Below are 22,445 nucleotides of genomic sequence, written 5' to 3'. Positions count from 1 at the left end.
GCAGAAAGCAGTTTCCTTTCCTCGGTACTTTAATGAACACTTGAGATATTTCCAAGCTGTAGGAAGAAGAGATGGGGTGGATGGGTTCTCTGTTCTGCTCCTTTCTGAGCCTGGCTCTGCATGCCAGAGGCTTCCAGAAAGATGAATAATTCCCTGCAATTATTGAATTTACTGTCTAGTCGTATGCGTAGTGTCATCCAACTGGTTATGCCTTGGAGGTCTTTTAAATGACTACAACCACGATGGGCTCTTAAGTTGTACATGGTCTTTTAAGAAGGCAATTGTGCCAGGGAACACGTGCCGCTGGATCCTGTGCCTGCACCGAATGTATTGACTTTGTGGGTTGTGGCAAGCTATAGGGCCCTGCAGACAAGGCCCTCGAGGGGCATCTGGACGCTAATAGGGCACGCTGCCATTCACATGAACTGACTTCCCAGTTGCTCTGTGTTTCGGGATTGTGAAATCTTTGGGAATAGAAACCTCTTCTAATTGCTCAAAGTCACAGTATTTATAAATACTCAGTGCTTGTGTTCATAATTGTACATTGTCCTATGTAAATATTAATACCATATTTTTCTTTCTTTGTAGTGTACAGAGGCCAAAAAGCATTGCTGGTACTTCGAAGGATTATATCCTACATATTATATGTAAGTAGTCATCACCTTTTTTTATATGTTTTCTAGTGCTCAAGAGAGGATTACATTCTGCAAGCTCTTAAAATGTTGTTCTTTCACTAGCTATACTTTTCATACCTTCTTTGAGATTTTTCTAATTTAAAAATAAAGATGTAATAAATTTTCCTTTCCTACCCTTCCCTGTGTCACCTCTTTTCCCTTTCTCCTTATTAAAAGAAGTGTACAGACTTGTTTTGCCACTCAATCCAGACGACCTTTCCGATTCAAAACAAAATGTGAGATCTTAAACAGCTCTTATTCCAAAACTCTGAACTGAAACACAAGTAGAGCCGGTGGGAGGACAGTTCTCCCTTTGTTTAGAACAAGGGCAGGTAATCAGGCAGAATACTAAGAACACTTTGAAAGAAAGTTTGTCCCTGTGTTAATACTGTTGTTTAATGTGGGGAGTTGGGATGATTTGTTATCATCATGTTATTTGTGGCATAACTGTCCTTTTGATGAGTGGCATCTACATTCACATCAGGCTTGGATGTGAACCAAAGATCAATGAACTGTAGGTGTATAGTTGAAGATCTCTTTGAATTGCAGTTTTCTGGTTTAAATTGCCCACAGCAACAATGAAAAGGCAGAGGAAATGTGTGGATGGGAGATATCTTCCCTGCAGATTTGAGGGCAGAAAGGAGATAAATGTACCAAACTTTGTCCCTGGGTTGCATAACTTTATGATTGCAAACACCTGTAAACATAAATCTAAAAAAAAAAAAAAAATGAGATGGAGGAGTAGGTAGCAGCAATAGGTCATCTATTCCCTGAGCAAGCTCTTCCTTGCTGAAGGATTGGAAATTACTGTAATCCTTATGCTGCCCAAGAACTTTCCTCTCTTTTCTTGTCCACCTCCACTTCGTCTGCCAGAAACAGGAGAGATGTGGTAGAGACAAAAAGCAGCCAGGCGAGAAACAAAGCTCAGTGAAAGAATGAAACACTGTGTGGTTTAATCATCTGTGATGCTGAATATTAGCTGCTGAAGAAGTGTTTGTGCCTAGAACTCACGGTCTCTTTTTCAGGTGACTGAAATGTTCAGAATTACTCATAAATGGTTGGCCAGAACAGATGGGTGAATTTAAATAAATTCATTTTCTTTGCCTGCTAATAACAACAGGACTTTGGTTCCACCTACATTTTATTTTGCTTTGCTGCGGTGTGGGAAAGAAGCTGGGATGTTGTGAAATTATGAAAATCCCACTGTACCTTGACATCCAGGAGTGCGTTATTCATCGTCACCTCGACGTTCTGCTAACGTTTCTGCTCACGTTTTTTCAGCCCATGTTTGTCTCCCTTGGTAATACAAAGGGGTGGCTACTTGGATATTGGGTGTTAGCTCAGACTCTTCATGCCACAGGTAAATACACATCGAGTCCTGCAAGAGCCAGCAGTACTTTTTTAGTACTTTGTGTATGCATCAGATATATCTCCCAAGGGAGACTTGCTATCTGCAATAGATCTGGTGCACACAAGGTTGCTTTCTAATTGGCTTCCTTTTATTAACTAATTTACTGCTTTCTTTGTGTGCTGAAATGGAGTATCTTGTAGAAAAGTAGTGCGTTTATTTTCCAGTCTGTCTAAGAGATTAATTGGAATTGCATACAGCTTTGAAAGTTGGAAGGAAAGAAGTTGTGAGAGGGGCTATGGTGTTGGCAGGTTGTTGGTTGGTTTGGGAGACCTTTTACTGTGGAGGGAAAACTGTTGTATATTGACTGTGTCAGGTCAATCAGAAGGCTGCTACTAGAAGTTGCGTGTGTTTGTGGTAGTTACTGCAGCACTCTGTTATCTGAGTCATGGCATAAATGTGTTGTGATTGCCAGTCTCCTGTAAGTAAATGGAAAAAGGAAGGGGAAAGGGGTGGGATGTGTGTGCTCAGTGATTATTGCGATGGCGATGAGTGTCACGTTAATGTTATTGTTGTTGCTGAGCTTATGAGTGTAAGTAGGGAAGAAGAAACATTAAGGAAAGACAATAAGGATTTGGGGATGGTAAAGTTCGGAGAATAGATGACATGTGGCAAGTGAAGAAATGTGGAAGGGAGGGGAGAGAGGGTATCTGAGTGCGTTGAAGCCCAGTAGGCTTGAAGAGAACTTGCATTGAAATGATAGGAAGGTCATTGATATCTGCAGCGCCTGGGATTTCCTGCTACGTTAGTTCTGCCATTTCGATTTCTGTTGTCTAGGATCTCCAGCTGCTTCCTACCTGCGCTGTCTTTTCACACCTGTGTGGTGGAAGAGAGGCACAACACCAATCTCAGTATCTTAGGGTGAAGTCCCAATGCTTTGGAGCTTGTTTGACCCTTCACTGAGTTAATTCAACTTGCCAATCCCACAGAACGTTGTTCATTTTAGCACATCCGAGTTAGTGTTGAATCAGCTTGGTACAGTTTTTGGCGAACGCTGGTGAAATAGGAGGAACAGAGTATTCTGCATATTGTGGGGGAGGAGGCATGAGTAAGATTTTCTCCATTAGCATATGGTTAGATGTTAAATCATCTGAATGCATAATATGTAACTTTATCCGGAAAGTGTCTCCTCTGTGCAAATCTAGATCTGCGATGTGCTATAGTGAAACAGGTTTTATTTTATCTTACAATTTCTGGAGCAATGGTTCATAAGAAGCAGATGTATTTAGTCGAATGAGTTCACAATAGATTCATTTCTGTCACTGATTTTCTGACAGAAGTTTTTTCTACCCAGTTAACGTACGTAGTCTGTCCTTTGGTCTTGAGACTACCTTTGGAGACTCATTAAACCCAGCAATGCAATCTTTTTTAATGATTTCCCTGTGATTTCAGTTCCGTGCTGGCAGTATGTCACGTCTCTCTTGGAGACACTTTGTATTACAATGAAAAGGTTGGCTTGTCAGCTCAGAAATACCAAGTACCAGATCTTATAAATTTAGTGTTGCATGCTTGGACCAAGGCATCCCTGGACTGGCATGTCCATATGCCTTATCTCTTCTGGGTAGACACATCCTCCTACAAGGTGCCTGCTTCTCCTTCAGTTGCCCAGAGTAACAGAAGTCCAAGATGGACTGTCACATAAACGGTTGGTTGCTTTTATCAGATGCTTTAAGGCAAGATAGCTGAGTTAATCTTTCCTGTAAAGGCTCTACTTCAGCCATCCAAAGACAGAGATAAGACTGTGTCTGCTAACCAAGAGGAACATGAGATAAGAAATCAGTGTGCCAAAATAAGTGTACTGGAAATTCAGCTAGATGGAGGGGTAAAACTTGCAGTGATATGACTGTTCTTCTTTTGGAGCTTAAATTTTTTTTAGTTTTTGATTGAATCTGTCTTCCAGTGTAATTATTTGAAAAACAAAAAAACCCAAACAAACTGTTGACATTGTTGCTCAAAGCTTTCTTCAAACTTGTTGGGTATGCTTTCTGTATTGACAGCTAGGGCAAAGGCTGGAGGTTTCTGTTACAGAACTAATGATACATCTCTCTCTGTCCAAGTAGTTAACGGTATTAGTACCTTCTAGCTTTCATAGATCAGCAGTACGCTTTAGTTTAATTCAAGCATGTTTCTTCCAAATATAATTTCATTTCTTAAGGCTAGACTGAGGAATTGATCATTTTCCAAACTTTCCTTCCTCTGCTGTGTGAATCTGTTCAGATTATAGCTTATTTCAGACCAGAAGCCATCATGGAAAGCTTGCCAGGAATTTGAGAGACAGACCTTGGTCTTCTACTGTTGATACAGAGAATTTCCAAGACTGCTCTTAACTTACTTCACTAACCAAACCAACCATTTCTCTGTGTCCTAGTTGCCTGAGTCACAGGATATTGTCAGTTGGATACTTTTTCTTTTGCTTCAGCAAAGCATTTATTTATGTGGCCTGGAAAAATAAGTAAACAAATATAAAGCAGAGAAAGGAGTTAGTCATTGGAGTCTAATTCTTTATCCTTTTGAAAAGTAGGGAGCCAAGTTGTCCCTGACTTTGCTTAAAGAATTAGATCATACATCTAGTGTGGATGCACAGAAAGCAATTCAGAATTAAAGCTGTCTCAAGAGACTTGACTCTGATCCTCTACAAGTATCCTCATCCTACTCTCACTTAAGTAAGCCAGCTCAGTCTTATTCTAGATGTACCTCAAGTGCTGACGGAAGAGGTGGTCAAGATATCCCTCTTATTTGGCAATAATGTGAATAATGAGACAGTGAATGCATTAGATTGCGAAACCATCTCCTCTGTATGCAGATACCAGCAGCACTTAAGATACTCCGGTTGTTTTTTCCACTTCTGAATTGGGAATGAATAGTAGAAGGAAGGCTGCCCTACATTTTACTGATGAGTAGTTTGATGAGAATGCTTGTGAATGTCCCCCTCATTGCAGGGTGAAGTATGTTCCCTGGTGTGACTGACCAATCCCATAGGTCTTTTCTGTTTATTTTTCCTCCTGTTGTTAGCTACCATCACATCGGAGCTTTTAATGAGGTGATAAATTCCAGATGCTAGAACCTGCATGTTTCTAATCCTTTCCTTTCTGGGCTCTGTGGCACATTTATAAAGCAGCACAAATGTTTTTGAGTATGAGTGGTAACCACGTGTCCACAGCAATAGAAATACCATGGCTGATGTCACTGGGTCAGTGAAGTAGTCACTCACAGGGTGACCTAGAGGGAGAAGAGAGTTTCAATGCTATCCAGTATTGAGTCAACATTTATTTCAGCTCATCCTGTTGAGTTATTGTCTATTGAATTTTTAATAATGTCATACTCTAAGAGAAGTAGTGAGGAAAAGAGAGAACTCTTATTAGAGAATCAGAGAGTAACTCATATGGGAAGGGTTCTCAGGAGATCTCCAGTCCAACCTCCTGCTCAGAGCTGGGTCAGCCGTGAGGTCAGACCAGGTTGCTCAGGGCTTTAACTTGTTAGGTCTTGGGAAAGCTCCAAGGAAGAAGATGGCACAGTCTCTCCAGGCAATGTGCTCTGCGACCTGGCTGTCCTCATGGCGGATAAATTTTTGCACATACCAAGTCGGAACCTCTTTTTGTTTCAGTTTATATCCATTGTCTGTTGTCCTCCCACCCTGCACCACTGGGAAGATCCTGGCTCCATCTTCTGAGTAACCTCCTCCTGGGTATTGGCAAGCTGCTCTTGGGTCCCTCTGAAGCCATTTCTTCCCTAAGCTGAACAAGCCCAGGTCCCTCAGCCTCTCCTTATAGGGCAAGTGCCTCAGCTCCTGACTATCTTGGGGGCCCTTTGCTGAGCTCGCTCCAGTGTATCCATTTCATTCTTTTTTACTGGGGATGCCAGAGCCAAATGTGATATTTTAGATGTGGTCCAACAAGTGCTCAGCGAAAGGTTATGGTTACTTCCCTTGATCCACTGGCTAGGTTTCTGTTGACACAGTGCAGGATGCTGTTGGCCTTTACTGTTGTCATGGCATGCTGTCGACTCATGTTCAGCTTGCTGTTTACCATGACCCCTAGGGTTTTTTCAGCAGAGCTGCTCCACAGCCAGCAAGATGTTCATCTTTCCCACAGGCAAGACTTTTCAGTTGGTTTTGTTCACTTTCATGAGGTCCCTGTCAGGCCATTCCTCCAACCAGTGCAGGTCTTTGAGTGGCAGCCCTGCCCTTGAGCTCATTGACTGATGACCAGTTTGGTGCCATCTCCAAATTCGGTGAGAGTACTCTATCACCACTTCCAGCAACATGCTTGTCAACAGGACAGGTCCAGACCTCTCTGGTACTACCAGCGATTAGTTCATATGCTCTAGGGAGAGTGTGACCCATTGACCACTGCCCTCTGAGCCCTACCATCCAAGCAGGTGTTTTTTTACTCATCTAACTGTCTGCCTGTCCAGACGGAAATGACCAAACCTGGGCACAAGAATACTGTGGAAGACAGTGTAGAAAGCCTTGCTGAAGTTGAGGTAGATGACATTCTGCTGCTCTCTGGCTTGTCCACAGATACCCTCCACTGCCAGTGTAGTGGTAGAAGCTCTTTCTGCTGCGCTTGGCGTCCCTTGAGAGTATCAGTTGTAGGTAAAGTTTGGCTTTCCTAACATCACACCTACTTGTGAACGTGATGATTTCTAAACCCCTCCTTGGTAGCCTGTACCTGCTTCCACCTCCTGAATACTGACTTTTTGCATTGGAGCTCAGCCATGGATTCCCTAGGTAAGTGTGTTTTGACTAGTCACTCTTGTGTGAGACCTCCAGAAAGAAACATGGAAACTTTGGAAGAAAATGTTACTATTGCTGCTGGCAAATCTGTTAAGAGCAGAAGAAACATAGGGGAGTGCTGTCTTGTAATCTCTTCTAATTCTTGTTATCTGAAGCAGGACCTCAATTAATGCTAAACGCATGTGCAGATGGAAGTGCTGTATTTTTAGGGCTAATATGTTTCTGCCATAGGAAGTAGTTTACTGCATACAGCAGACAGATGCATGTGCACGTTTATTGTATGCATATTAAATCTATTTATTTTTTCCTTTAGAATTAGTATAAGAACATGAATGTAAATCTAAAAAAGCAACGTTTGCTAATATTCTTTGCGTTTAAAATATGTTCTTGCCCTACATGGGAATGGTCTATTCTTTTTCCTATTTTGGAGAAGAATGCTGATAGTATTCTGTTTGTGGTTTTTCACAGTTTTTGAAATATATTTCTTGTGCATTTCCATACGCTTGTCTTCCTTTGCAGATTAAATTTTACTGTATTTATTGCACAGTCGTATTCATCTGGGTTTTGAATGTAAGCCCTTTTGTGCTTGGTGGTCAGTCTATAGTCATCATTTTGTGCATTGCCAAGAACCTGCAAAATGTTCCACATGAAAACAATAAAAAAGCATTTTTCTCTTGCTGTCATTCAGATAGCTTAGAGAGCACTTCTTCCATCAAAGTCTGTGCAAGAGGCTGGGAAAACCTTGCAGTCTAGACACGGCGCACGTTGCATGATGGGAGCTGCTTTCTGTGCTCCACATCCTGTTATGTTTACTGCTTTTAATTAAGTTGGCTTTCCTGATGATACACTTAGCTTTCCCATTGCAATTACAGCTGCATGAAGTGTCAGCAGGTGTGTGCTCAGGGCAGTAATCTAGCTGTTGATTTATTCTTCCATTTGATTTGAAGCCAGCATGGAGAAGCGAGAGGGGAAGCAACGTGATAGTTTTTGCATGCTCCCAGGCACCTCGAATGGCTGGCACCGTACAGAAACAGAGACCTGGATTCAGGCCAGGGCCACCAATTTAGCAGCAAGCAGCCCCAGGAAGGGCCTGTTTGCATATGTAGTTCAACACAAGAACGTAAGTGCACAGTTTGTATCGTGAAGGAAGACGGCAGTAATTATCAGACCATCTGTATATAGAGGCAACAAAAACCCACCACCATTACTCAGTCCTGTGTGGCCTTAGACAATAAGAGTACAAAACATCACAACTAGCTTCAATAGTCTGTGCCCTTAAGGTGATATAATCCTTGCTTCAAATAAGGGAACTGGGTTCCCTTGATGTTGATGGATTCGTTGAGGTTGTCGTTCCGACTGCTGTAGTCACCCAGCAACTAGATGCCTTGTCACGCACGTGAATTTGCTTCAATGGATCAGTCGTCTCTCCCCAACCTGGGGAGAATTAGGCTATGGAATTAACAACCCACTCAGTTTGCTAGGAGAGAGTCCTGAGGAGGGGAGAGGGATTTAACATCTCAGCCTTCACAGGCAATCAAGGAGGTGACTGACCTCATTTGAGATTTGAAGCTCTGAATGATTTTGGAGTTGGAGGCTGAGCAGGCATAGGCAACTTATTCTGAGAAAGGTGAGAAAAGAGGGAAGTCCCTGTCTTCTGGTGGAGTACTCCTCTGTAACCAGGCTCTCCTCTGACTGAGGCGGAACAGAGAACCCAGTCCCACTTCCCTCTCGTTTCCAGAGGATTCAATAACCGCAGTCGTGGCTTATCAAGAGTGAACCTCAGTTTTTCCTGTTGAGACTGTTTGTCTTGAAATACTTATCAGAGCATTAACTCTTCCATGTCCTGGGTAAGAACCCTAATACAATGCTGAGAATCAATTTCTTATGGCTTCCTGACAGTGGGACAGGAAGGTTTGTACCTGGTTTGAGCTCCAGTGGACACCATCAAGGAACACTTGACCCTGAAGTCACCTTGAAGCTTCTGACCTTTTCTGGATAGGGAAACCCTGAACTAAAAATCTGAAAGACCTGGTGGCACCTAACTGTTGGCCATTAGTACCTGTGTCCTTCTCCGCATTTGATCACGCGGTGGCTTGGTGAAGGGAAAAAAAAGATTTCCTATGCATTAGTACGTTAAAATCAGGCAGACAGCAAATTCCTGGGCACCCATCGCCCCCTGCCAGCAGACTGTGTGTAATCTCCCAAAGCAGCGATGAGCTGCAGTAGGACTGCTCGCCTGCTGGGAGCAGCTTGAGATGTGAAGAACTAATAGTCTGTTTAATAAGGGGCCCGATGATTAGCTAGAAGTCCTTGTTCATCTTCGTGTAAGAAACTTACAATTCCACCTCCACAAAATTAAAACTCATCGTACAGATTGTATATGACTTTTGCCAGAGCCTTAAGCTATGCTGTTTCTCTGCTTTGTTCTGCGAAACAAAGGCCTGCAGCCTGTGTTGAAAAATGGCTATTTAGGGCACCCTATACTGCCACTGGACAAAGCCCAAACCACAGCAATTCTTGCTAGGTTCTGCCACAGGAGGAGCAGAGAAGACTCCTAGGTAGATGTGTGCTGGCTAGAAAGTCACGTGATAAGATTTGCTACCTTTGCAGCCAACAAGGAGAAATCCTCTGTAGGGTGGCTTTCCTCTTGGGGTCTGAGAAGAGAGGGCTGGGATTATGGCAAGCTGTTGGGTAGCAGAAGGCTTGTAGAAGGGTCGGTCTGATAGAAGCAGCTGAGCAAATACTTCTCATCCCATCAGAAGTGGGAGAGGACTTCCAATGTTCTGCTGAGTTCTCGCATGGAGACAGGGTTTATAGGCTCTTCACCTAAAGAATAATTGAGAAATAATTCCTTTTTCAGCCATTGCCTGCTCTTGTTTTTCACATCTGTGTGAAGAACAGGAGCCGTGAGTCTTGTCTTGTCGTAGGAGATTTTAGTTGTGTCAAGACAGACAGGAATCTAATCTGAGCAAACGTTGTTTCTACCCTGTAGAAAAAATGACCTGACAGCTCCTTTCCTCCTTTTTGCCTTATGTTTTCTTATGTAGTTAAGGGCTGGGTGATTTATACAGTACCTGGGTAACTATATCTCTAGTGCTCTCCTGGGTACCAGCAACACTCTTTTACTCTCAGGTACAGATGTTCCACTGAGGTCACGGCTGTGTTCATCTATGAAGCAGTTATATTTGTTATGTGTATAGTTAAATATTTGCCAAAATCAGACCTGCCTTTTACCAGGCACTATTCTTGCATGCACTGAGAGATGGTCTTTGCTATGTGTAAGAAAAGATGATAAACGCTTTTGGGTGCTGACAACCTGTGACTGCAGGTGACTGAGTGGGAGTTGTGTGGCTGCTGAAAATGAGGCCATGTATGCAGGCACGCCAAGGAGATACAACCAGCTCTGAGACCAAGGCTGGAAAGCAGATGTTGCCTGTCACTGCCAAAGACCTTGCCTGTGTTACTGCCCCTCAAGTGTTGAGGTGGATGCCAGTGGAGGGATGTGGCCTTGGTGTTGCAGAGTCTTTCTGGAGAGAGATGAAACCACCTTGGGACTCAGAAATAGTTACTTTAGGTGGGACTCCTGAGTGCAGAGTCGGACTCTTATGTTTCGATTTTCACATTCAGTGACCTGCTGTAGCAAAATGGATTCCTTGGGGTAACCTCTCCGCTGTGCTTGTAGTGTTAAGCTCCTCCATGTGTCTGGTGGTCTTCCCCATGTGTGCAGTCAATAACCTGAGTCTTTCCTTGCACAGCAGTACGGGCAATGGCTTTGCTTTGAAAGCTGTGTTTTGTGGAAAGATGGAAATGCACATATAGAATGTTCTGAAATTAATTAATCAATGGTAAAATAAACTTGTTAGAAAAATAGCTCCCTCTCTTTCACTTCCATGGTACACCTTGTTTTGATTCTCTTCCTTGTTCCTCATCCTTCAGGTCTAATTCTGAGTCTTACGGCAGTGTAATTCTGTTGAGCTCAGTGGCATTACCCTTCATCGATAGCACAGCCAAGACTGAGCTTCATCAGGATTGTTTCTGCTAGTCACTTTGTGGTGATTGTCTGCTTTGTTTTTCTTTTTGTCTCAAGGCTCGTTTGATTTTTCTGTGTTCAGCATCACTGTACGCTGGCAGCTGAGTTCCAAGCAGATTAAATACTTTTATTTATTTTTTTAAAAAACTTTTGTCCTAGAACAAGTGAATACATACGCACACTTCAGCTGTCTGCCTCCATCTGTTTGATGGTAGCAGACCTGAGCCTTGTGGCTTTGAGGGCTCAGCACTGAGACTTCCTGGTGGTGACCCAGTCTCAGCAGTTCATCCTTTGCAGTTCTTGTGAGCGCTTGTGGTTCTGCTGCTGGTCTTTCGCCTATGCCAGTATTAGGACCACAGCTGAGACTTCCTTAGCTTCATCTGATGCTATTAGCCATTCCCGCCAAAATCTTTCTTTTCTGTTCTTAGTTTTGGTCTATTACTATATCCTCCTTTACTTCACCCTTTCACTTCAAAGACTGCCAGTGCTTCTTATATTCCAGTGAATCCCAGTTTCCTTCATAGATCTTACACATAATTGCAGCAATCGTTTAACCTATGACTGGTGTGCAACTTCTTTTGAAATTAAAGTCAGGCTTGTCTTCAGGACACTGGTTAGAAATCATGCCGTTGATCTAGTTGTTGTGGGGTTTTTGTGGTTTTCTTTCACCCTCCCATCATCTGTGTCTACCAGTAAGGGTTCTGACACTACAAGTGGATTAACAATTTATGTTTTGTTTTACTTTTCAAAAAGACATAGCTAATCAAAATCTGATTTAACATTTAAAATGTTTGGCACATATGATGCAAACAGTCTAGAGAGTCAACCTAAGAATTCTACAGCCTGCATTTCAAAGATACGGTGTCGTTGGAGAATCCCCACGTTAAGTGAGGACAGGGAATGTTGTCAGACCACTGTGGCCATACAGTCTACTGAAGACTGTAATCCTTGCTTTATCTCTTTAATTTTTTCACTTTTCAGCAAGTACCAATCATGGAATTATTTTTAGATGCAGTTCCTGCGGCAGCACTGCTAAGAAGGAACTTATTCGGCTGTGTAGATGCAGGTATAGATGGAAAAGAGCTTCTGGACCGTTTCATTGAGCAGTTATTATCCACAGAACGCATTGAAGTATGGGGCTTGTTTGTGGGGTTTGGGCCATACTGCATAGCCTTACATGAAACTTCATGCTTCACTTGTCCACTAAGGAAAGGAGTGCAATGTCATGATTTAAGTGCAAACCCATACAAAAAGTTTGTTACTGTGATCTGATGCGCAGTGTAACTTTGATCTCTGACACAGCAGTTCCTTGGTGTGCTAGCAGTACAAGTCGTTAGATGTGCAGATGCCCTCATTTCCCTTTGCTGAATTATGAGTGAAAAGATGGACCTTCTAACACATCAATCGTTGCAAACAGTTTTCAAAATAGAGATCGTATGCTTGGTGAAGTTGCAGATTAGCAAAGCAACTAATGAATTGTGTCTTACCCTACGTAATGGGTTAGATTTTGATCAATGAAACAAGCATTGCCCTAGGGAAATGCAGTTCTCAGGATAACGTGTGAAAGAGGGAAATTGGCTTCCTCTGGTTCAGATCGATAGTAAGGCTCATTCTTCTTGAACTGGCATTGGGCACAACCAGTCCTTCTCCGTAAAGCAGAGCCGAAGCACGAGTGTAATTTTGAGAATATGCATGCCAATTCAATAAATATATGTGTGTGTGCTTAATTGTTTGGGTTTTTTTTATGAACCAGCGTCTTAATTCTGCTGGGATTTGCTGTCAGGCAGTAAAAGATAGTATATACTTAAGCTTGTATATTACTCCATTAATAAGCTGATTTTATTGTTGTCTTTTGCCTGCTAATAAATACAGCTTTTGTAAGAAAGTTAATTTTCTTGTAATTGGGATCAATGTTGTCAGAAGTTGTATTGTTTTTTCATAGCGTTGAATCAAGAACAAGAGATCAGCAGAGCTGCTGCAGTAGGTACCCTGACGGCAGTATCAGCAAATGGATTGTTTGTTCTTCCAGTCTTTTGGCGCTGCTATCAAGTGGTGGGGAGCACAAACAGCGGGTTGTTATCATGGCATCACCCTTGATTCCAGGCTCCTGCATATGGGTACATGTCTCCATACTCTTGCAGGCACGCAAAATAAAGCGCCTGTTTGGTTTTATGGCTAAAAAGTGAAAGGGTTGCTAGTGTCGGATCTCAAAGGCGTTTCCCTCTGAGTTGTGGTACTGGTTTAGCTTCACTGATCCACCCAGCAAATGCAGTGCTTGGCCTTGGATGAGTTGCCTCAGAAAGCTTACTATTAGAAAATGGAACTTCTCTAAACACTGACATAATGAGAGACTCCTCCATCCTTTGCATCATCGTTTTCAGCCGTTTGAAAGTGCAATCATCTGTGTAGGAGACGAAACTTCTCTTTGATGGCCTGTTTGTTTGTCATTCAGTGATCTCAGAAGCTTCATAAACATTCAGCAGTTGAGCCTTTCGGTCTTCCAGCTGGTACTTTAGTCTTCTTTTGCAGGAAGGAAAACTAAGTCACCGAGACTTTAAAAATGGTGCTGGCTTGTAGCCTAGGCAATTTAGAGATTAAAAATAAAAAGTGAATTCAGGTACTATACTCCTCATACAGATGCTGGTTTAATTTTGGTGGTTCGAACGACCATAATTACATATTTTAAAATAACGTTTTCCCATCTCTTCTGGCTCTGGAGAAAACAGATGCAAAATAAGCAAGGCAAGGATGGGTACGGGGGCGGTGTACGTGCAGCCTCCCTGGCCTCTCTGTTTAACTTTTAATACAGGTTAAGCTCTTGGGGATTGATCTGGGAAATGGCTTTGGAGCCCGAGCCTTGCCCGGCTCATCCACTCCTCGTCCCGCTTGTGGTCAGGTGTAGGTGTCTGGGCTGACAGAGCCAGCATGGGGAGGCAGAGATAAAGACTGCTCACATCCATAAAATCCTATTTTTTTTTTGCGTTGATTGCCTCAAGAATGGCTTCTAGATTTATGGGCTGTTTCCTCTCTGCTTTTCTAGCCCAGCAAGCCTTAAAAAGTCCTTCATGTGTAGCATCAGCAAAAGGGGCAAGTGCCCATCAATGTGGATGAGGTGCTCCCACCAAAAGTGTGTTGAGGAGAAGGGATACCATGACCATTGTTTTAACAGAAGGCAGTGGCTGCCACTTCGTTTTTTTGAGAGGCCTGATCCTATCCATGCATTTAATGTATGAGTTGAAAGCTCCTGTTGAATTGATCCACTTGGGGAGCATGGAGAGATGCTTAATTTCTTGGTCCCGATCAGACTGAAGCTAATGCTGACTTGGTAAGTCTTGTAAGTAGTTTTGTGATATCTGGTAGCTTTGAGTGTGAGCAGTTGTTAGGGTCCTGGCAAGTTTTAAAGAAGAAAGGTTGGAGATTGTGTTGCTTTCAGGTTCAGGATGACAAAGTGGGTGTTTTCTCTTTTGGCATGAGCAACTTACTCTGCTTGTGTCTCAGGCTGGATGCCTGAGAATATTAATGGACCTTGCTGTGCTGGTCAGTGTCAGATCCTCCGGCTTGCTTAAATAAGTCCTGTCTACTTGTCGCCAGAAGAGCATGTAACTGTTTTCACTTGCAAAGCAGCTGATTTTCTATCCATAGAGCATTCTCCTCTCGGCTCAGAGGCTGAAGCCGATGTGACTTGGTGTATTTTGTGAGTGGAGGCTTGTTAATTGAGCGTATAACTGTGTAATTGTCTGTACAATTATCCGATTGATTTTTTTTTTTTTTTTAGCTTTGCGTACAAATACAGGAGCACAGTCATACAGTTGGGCAAATTTTCCAAAAGCAGATGTTTAATTAAATCTATACATTGAGCATGCAGATGTGAACACCATTAAAAAGACTTCTCCAGATGGGATAACCTCCTCTTTTCTTTTGATATGTGGATATGCTCACCTGAACGTGTTCGTCTGAGTGTCACATACCATAGTTTCTGTATTACCTCTGTCCTTTTTCCTTCTAAATACATGGACTGTTTCATTGGTGTGGGAGATGGCAGTTAACATAGAAATTGTTCAGAGGATGATGAATGTGTGTTCTGACTTTTATTGTGCTTGTGGTGGTTGGTGCTATGGTACCTTTAAAGCAGTTCTATTCTATATGAAATATTAATTTGAAATGTGGATTTTTGTTTTGTAGAGGAAAGCCTACTTAAATGATGGGGGTTGTTGGCAGTTGCAGTCCAGTGCAACTTCTGAGAGGCAAAAAATGCTATTAAATTTGCAAATAATGGTGCTCTTGAAGTTTTCTCTGCGCTCTGTGGTTTCTGTGTTTGGAAGCTGCTGATTTGCAAAGAATGAGTGATCTGGCAGTTTGGACCTTGCAAATCTTGGCTGTTGCAGTGACTAAAACCCCAAATGGCTCATGTTTGAGGTCTGCTGTGTTCATTCACTACGAAAGAAAACACAATAATACTGCTTTTCTTTATAACATGTCCTTTTATATAGAATTAAACCTACATTCAGTCGTTTTGAAGTGGCTTTGAAAGAAGTATATAGGAAGGTAGTTTCAATAACATGCAAAAAGTTCCTGAATATTGACAGAGCTGTGCCACACGTGTACATGTGATTGACAACTTTATCTGGCCAAGGGTTGTCTGTTCTTATTCATAGACCCACAGAATGGTCTGGGTTGGAAAGATCCTTTAAAGATTATCTAGTCCAACACTCCTGCCACGAACAGGGACACCTTTTACTACATCTGGTTGCCCAAAGCCCCGTCCAGCCTGACCTTGAACACTTCCAGGAGGCTTTGCCTCCCAAGCTCATGGCAATGTCAGAAATAAGACCTTGGGCAGGGGTGCGAAAGGCGTCAGAGTTGGCGATGCCATTTTAATCTGAATGACAACCACTCCCCTAATGCCCTTTTCTCTTTATTTCTTTGCAGATGTCGCTCCTATGAGGATTGCTGTGGTTCACGATGCTGTGTCAGAGCTCTCTCTATCCAGCGGCTATGGTATTTTTGGTAAGTCAGGGCATTTGGGAATTTTATGTTTGTCCTGTTCTTGTCCTTTTTGTAGGACTTAAATCAGTGTATTGTCAGCCCTAGAGTTTTGAAGTAAAGTAGGTACAAGTATGCCACAGTGTGTATGTGTATATAAGTGCAAGGACTTCAGTTTTTTGCTTAGAAAATTCTCCTAGTGTGGTGAGAAAACACTGGAAAAGGAGGTTGCTTGTGTCAGGTTGCCCTTTCTTGTTTCTGCATCCTACTAGTCTGTATGGGCAGCAGTCTTGCTTTTATCCAAAGTTGCTGAATTCCTTATGCCTGTCCCAGCTACTACCAAGAGGCAGCGTTTGTCCGTTGTTCTTGGGCACTCAGTTTTAGAAGAGGATTGTATAAGGAGGATTGTGCATTTAGGCAAGGTTTAAGATATTCTTGCCAGCTGAATTGAGGCTTCAATTAAAAAGGAAGAGAAGTACATTTATGACTATGAGGATTTCACTGGAGATGACAGCAAGGGAAAAGAAGGCAGAAAGATTTGAGCTTGTGAAACCAGCAGCTCAGTAAGCTGGATAAAGCTTAAACTAATCACTGTTATATGCATAATGAAAAAATAAGGTAAATTCATTTTGGAGAGGAATTTAAGAAAGCACCTGAATAAAACCTTCTCTTTACAGTAGAGAGAAAGTAAAAGCTCTCCTAGAAAAACCTGATTTCAGGCATTTTTACGTAGAATTTGAAGACTACTTAAAAAACAGCCTTCAAAATTGAAACAAATAAACACTGGAAAACAGAAGCCTGATATATACTATAATACAGAGATTTCCCAAAGCTGACTGTGGGATTTCAGTGTCCAATCCTTACTGATACAACTGAAGAGCTCTGCATCTCAATCCCTGGGGTGACGTCGGAAATCTCTGTTTTTCTGTTCAGAACAAATCCTTTGCAGGAACGCTGCCAAAAGAGAATGTATTAATATTGGCTCAGGGAAGCAGGACCTCCTTCTGCTCTCGTTTCCACCATAGAAACAAGAACAGAATTTGACCCTTTGCATGAAATACCTCTCGCTGCCATGCAGTGTCACGCTCTTCCTCTGGGGCATCTGAGAATGCTCCAGAGGAGATAAGCATGGTGTGTAGGCTTGCCTCTGGCCAACTTCAGTGGCCTGTGGCCAACTTCCGTCACTTCCGAAAAGCACAGTTGTTGTCTTCCAGTAAAGGGCCCTGAAATGAGGTGGCAGTTACAGGCAGAAGAACCGTTTGGGTTTATGGGAGCTTGCATCAGTCACTAGCGTGTCTGATAACTATATCAAGGAAACACAGTGAAAGCCACTGTCTGAAGAACAAAATCTTGTGACGTGCTCTTGCTCCATGTGCCTGTTTCCATAGCACCAGGGCAAGGGAAGATGGGGATGGTATAGTCAGGTCAGAAGAGGAGCTGAGATGAGAAGAACTGAAGCAAAATTATGTGCTTTTCCTTGAGAGTGTAGAGCCCGTCTAGGAAGCACAACGCAAAGATTGTCATTTTCAGTGCTGAATGCTTCAGTCTTCTGACTTGAGCGTAAATGCTAGCTACATATTTCCCATGGGAGAGAAAATTACAGTGTTGAGTAATATAAGAACATCTAAGAATCTTCTTTTAAGGGCAACTGCAGATTAGTATTCCTCTTTGTTCCCAACAAACCTCCTGGCCAGCCTCGATGCTATAAGCGCAAGGCTTATGTCCAAGATAGGCAGTTTGAAACTGTACCGACCTGGAATTTCAGTTCAACATCCTGGTGACAAAGGTCAGGTATGAACCTGAACTTTCCAAAAGTTCAAGGGCATTTTACATTTTAGTTTGATTTGTATTTTACATGACAGAAAACATCGGACAATAGTGCTAATCGCTAAAGCTGTCCATTAATGTATCCATAAGTGTCCCATGAGTGCTATCTCAAATGACATAGACCTGCTTTCAAGAGACAACCTATTTAAGAAACCTTGATAAAAGTCATAGGCTGACGATTGCTTGATAATACTCTTGTTTCTCTCAACGAACAGTTTGAGAACGTGGGTGGGTTTTGACTTCTCTCTCCTCTTTGCCTAGGTTCCTTTTGATGATGGGAGTTCTGTTCTGTTGCGGAGCTGGTTTCTTTATCCGAAGGCGGATGTACCCTCCTCCACTAGTAGAAGAACCTACTTTTAATGTGTCTTACACCAGACAACCAGTCAACACTGCATCAGGTCAGAGGCTGCTCATTAAACAAGTTTCATTGATTTCTTACATTTGCCAAGGCATTTAAAAAGGGCAGGTTTGGGGGTTTTGGTTGGTTGTTTTTTGGAAACTGTGGGATTTGGACAAAGGATTGCACTGCACTAAACCGTGCAGCCACCTCCTGTGATGAGTGAAGTCGTCTGCCTTTCAAATGGCATAATAACCCCGGATGACAGGACTTTCAGTTCCCTCCTGTTGTGGTGCCTAATACCTTTACAGCTGGGTGCTTTGGAAGGAGGCTAGCAAGTTCTCACTTTGCGGCGTAGACAAAATGATAGGTATCCAAAATGAACAGTGACGTGAAGAAAGTTTTAAATACAGTTGATGACATCTGGCAGAGGTGAAGGAAAGCCTAACATTTTTTTCCACGATCTGGCTATCTTGCAAATCTTTCTCTTTTTGATTTAGCACACCATGCTCGGTGTGCTAAGTTTTTTTCTGCAGCAAAGTGATCCTTCTGCCCTTGTTAGCCTGATTGCTGTCTCTCTGGTCAGTAATGGCTGTGAGCATCAGGAGGATCTACCTAGTGATAGCTCTTCTGGCAATACTGCTTTCTGACTTTGTTATTTCTTCCCCTCTGGCTGTTAGATAGACCCAGTTGGGAGAATCCTGCAAAATAAGACCCACCTGTAAGCAGAAGATGTTTGTGCCTTATGGGAGCTTTTTGAACCCAGCTGTCTCTAGTTGGAAGACCTTCTACAGTGCTGAGATTTTATCTGAGTGCACACTCCAGTGCTTGCTTTCTCCCTGCCTCAGCAAGGCCAAACTGAGACGTTTTTAACCACTCTCCAGATTGCATAAGGCACTGCTAATTTGTGCCAGCGACAGTACACACACACACATGCAGGCACGCTTGGTACACTGACACTTTTCCTGCCGGGCTGTTGTTTTATCATGTGTTGTACTAGAGAGGGCTGAAGCCAGAGGATGATTATCTTTTCTGACAACTTCTTTCAGAATTGGCAGGTTTTTTTGTTTCGTACTGGCTTGGAAGCAGAAGTACAACTGAATATTTTGTAATGAGAAGGAGGATCTCTCTGAAAATCTGGTGCCCCAAACCTTTCTATCAAAAATCATCTTCTAAACCATTACATCTCTGTCCAATATTGTGGCTGCATCAAGACAGTCTGCTTAGAAAAGTATCCTAAACCCCTTCTAGCTAGCTGTGACAACCAGCGTTGTGCAGAGATGCAGCATTTGGGCTCTCCCTGCTGTCATATGGGGTATTGCACACTCACATGCCTTGTGCAGACTTTGGAAATGCTCTTTCTTGCATCCTTAAGGATGTACTCATAGACATGTATTTCCCCTCCTCTCTATCTCAGATCTAAATGGATAAAAAGATGTTACAGACACAAACTGACACTTTATTCACCTTCTTTTTGTTTAAATCCTAAGAGATTTTTCCATTCTGCATCTGTTTTTCTGCTTGACTGAACAAGCACTTCCACAGAGAGTATTTGTTTTTCAACAGTGGAGGGTTGGGGAGTAGCCAAACTAACTAAAGTAATATTTTTAAGCCTGAAAAATAACCTCAAGATTATGTGAACAGGGAGCATCTTTGGCTGGATTGGCAAATACCAGATTTAATTTTAGAGCACGGTTTTATTTTTTTGTGACGCTTTATGGAACAGAAGTTGTGGGTAAATATAAAATAAGCACAAGCCCTTTGACAACCTGCTTAGGCCACTTGCTTCTAGACTGTTATTAGTGTTACTCAAAAGCTTTGGGCTCTGAGCTAACCCAAATAATTATTTTTTTTTTTAACTTTTTCTACTATTCTATCAATATCCAACAGCAAAAGCAATGGGAATTTATAATAGTCAACCAAGTTCTCATTTTCTGCTAGCTCCTCTTTTGGATTTGGTAGCAGTAGCCAGTTCAGTGTTGAGGTGGAGCCCTTGAAACGAGGCTCCTTGCCCATCTCCCTCCTTCCCTGCAGAGATAACAGCAGCATCTTCTGCCATCCCAGCAGCAGCCTGGAAGCAGGAATGCTTTTTCTGTGGGCCTGACTGGGAAAATGGATTGAACACCTCATCTACAAGCAGCAGTTTGCAGACTTGGTGGTATCTTTCACTTCAGCCCTGGTCTACATAGCCTCAAACTGGCAGCTCAGGTACTAGAAAAGGTCGGGTCCCTTTGCAGACACTTAACAAATACTGAGCTGATCCCACAAGGAAGTTGATAAGTCAGATGTCGTTTTCTGCTGGGTTTAATGAACTGAAAAAATATCTCAAAAGATTGGTGTCCCCACTTGCTCCCCTCCAATTCAATAGTAATACACAGAAGTTTTAGTGAAAGCAGTTATTTTCCTAAAGAACGAGCTGCAGTGAGCCACCTCGACCTCTCCCATTTCCCCACGTAGATGGAAACTGCAGAAATGCAGAGCTGGGCAGGATTTAACTTTAAAACACAAATGCTTAAGCAAAAGGCTACAGAAGAGGGTATTATCCCAAACTTTGGAGAGGCAGGACTCAGCTCCTGCTCCCAGCCTAGCTGTCCCACGGCCACGTGCTGATGCTACACATGGAAGCAGAACAGAAGGGCAAAGGAAGAGAGGCTGCGGAGCAGCCTGCTTTGCTCAGACAGGCAAAAGGAAGAATTGTTGTGGAAGTGTGTTAAGAAGGAAATAACTGTGTTCCCAATCTGCTTTCCATCCTCTTTGCTCCCCAGTGTCCAAACGAAGGTCCCTAGGCAGACACCCAGGCTCTGGGACAGTTTGCATCCCTGTGCCTTATGGCGTGACCCATCTGATTTAACATCGTAAGGACACATTTTTGGGTTTGGTGTGTGGCTCCTGCCTGAATGCTGGAAGTACTAAAGGATGTTTAAAGCTTCAAGAAGCCTGCATTCCTTCTATGGCAATACTGAGTCCTGCGTCACTAGGTCCGGAAAGGAATGATTGAGGGGGAAAAAATTGCTTAAAGTTTGTGTCATTATAGGAAAAGCAGACTAACACCAAAAGAAGAAAACTTATTGCTCAGCCATGATTTTTTTTTTTTTTTCAATCCAGCATTATTTAAATAGACAGAGAGAAAGAGAAGAAAACTAATTTACATCTTGAGATAGAGACAGTCTGTGACTTTAATTGCTGGAGTTGCATTAAGTCATCTTCCACGACCCACTGTGATATCTGAGGAGGGTTACACGCCACCTCTGTTACTCCTCATGGCAGCAGTCTCTGTTACTCCTCATGTGTCACGCCTGAGGAATTTTGCGTTTGATCGTGCATTTCCTTCCCTTGTCCCTGCAGGCTCCAACATCATTTCCTAAATTTAATCTGTGCAAAGCAATCTTGTCCCATGGTGTTAGCCAGCCATAATTGGCTTCACCTTGGGTTTTTGCTTCATACATGTTCATCGCTCCTTAGCCGTATCATGCCTTGAAGGGAAATTACCTATTTGAGATACGCTCTGGCTTACAGGCAGATCCAGTGCACCACAAAATAATCTGTGAAGTCCTTCTGTAAGACTTGACATCTGAGTCAGGGCTGCAGTGGAAACCCCTTTGTCCATCTGGGAGCCCTGGCCTCTCCTCGCTGCAGGCACCGCAGCTCCTCTGCCCGGGGAGCTGAGCAGGGCTCGCTGTTTTCCCTTCCCAGCGGTGGGCACCTGGAGCAGCAGTGCTCTTTGTTTCACTAAATGATGTCCATTGCATGCAAAACTGCAATTTTTTTGTGAAATCTCAAGAAGCGGATGTAGTCCTGCAAGCCTGGGTTTTCTCTGGAATGGAAGAAGGGTGGCTCCTTGTCTTTGCTCTGATGAGCACTTTGAAACTTGTCCTAGCGTGCAGAGCACAGGCCCTGGAAGGGCATGACCTGATGCCCCTGCCGTTATTGATAGCTTTTCTCTGCTTTTCTTTCTTTTAGGGTCACAACAACCTGGAGTGCCGTTTTACACAGATCCAGGCGGACCTGTGATGAATCCCATGGCTATGGCTTTCCATGTCCAGCCCAATTCTCCGCAAGGAAACCCAGTTTACCCACCCCCACCTTCCTACTGCAACACACCACCTCCCCCCTACGAGCAGGTGGTGAAATCCTCCACGTGAGGACTCTCTGGCTTTCTGACCTGACTGTGTGAGAAGAAGGTGCCATTGCAAAGTGACCGAGATGGAGGGCATCCGCCCTTTTTGAACACTTGCTAGTTCTCCAAGTCCTCTCTCCCTCCCTTCCCTGCACCTTTCCTCATTAAAGTTACTTGCAAAGGGGTGGTTTTAAAATTTTTTTTTCTTTTCCTTTATTTTTTTTTTAGTAGAAGTGGATTTTTTTCTTTGTCTTCAAAATGAGAGAAGTTGTCTTTGTAATGCTTTTAATGGAAACCTGTATTTAAAACCTGTATGTCTTTCTCTTTATTTATT

General features: G+C 42.9%; 1 protein-coding gene across 1 annotated transcript; it reads left to right on the top strand.

Moving 5' to 3' along the window:
• Positions 1-594: 594 nt before the first annotated feature.
• On the top strand, positions 595-22,136 carry VOPP1 (VOPP1 WW domain binding protein). The gene is made up of 3 exons (XM_086615175.1): positions 595-647; positions 17,919-18,055; positions 21,955-22,136. Coding segments are annotated over exons 1-3 (321 nt in total). The 5' UTR covers positions 595-645.
• Positions 22,137-22,445: the final 309 nt, after the last annotated feature.

This window comes from Tauraco erythrolophus, chromosome 7 (genome assembly GCF_009769465.1).
Source record: "Tauraco erythrolophus isolate bTauEry1 chromosome 7, bTauEry1.pri, whole genome shotgun sequence".
Lineage (NCBI taxonomy): Eukaryota > Metazoa > Chordata > Aves > Musophagiformes > Musophagidae > Tauraco > Tauraco erythrolophus.
The sequence above is the reverse complement of the archived record's forward strand: the minus strand, read 5'-3'. Positions and strand labels throughout refer to the sequence as shown.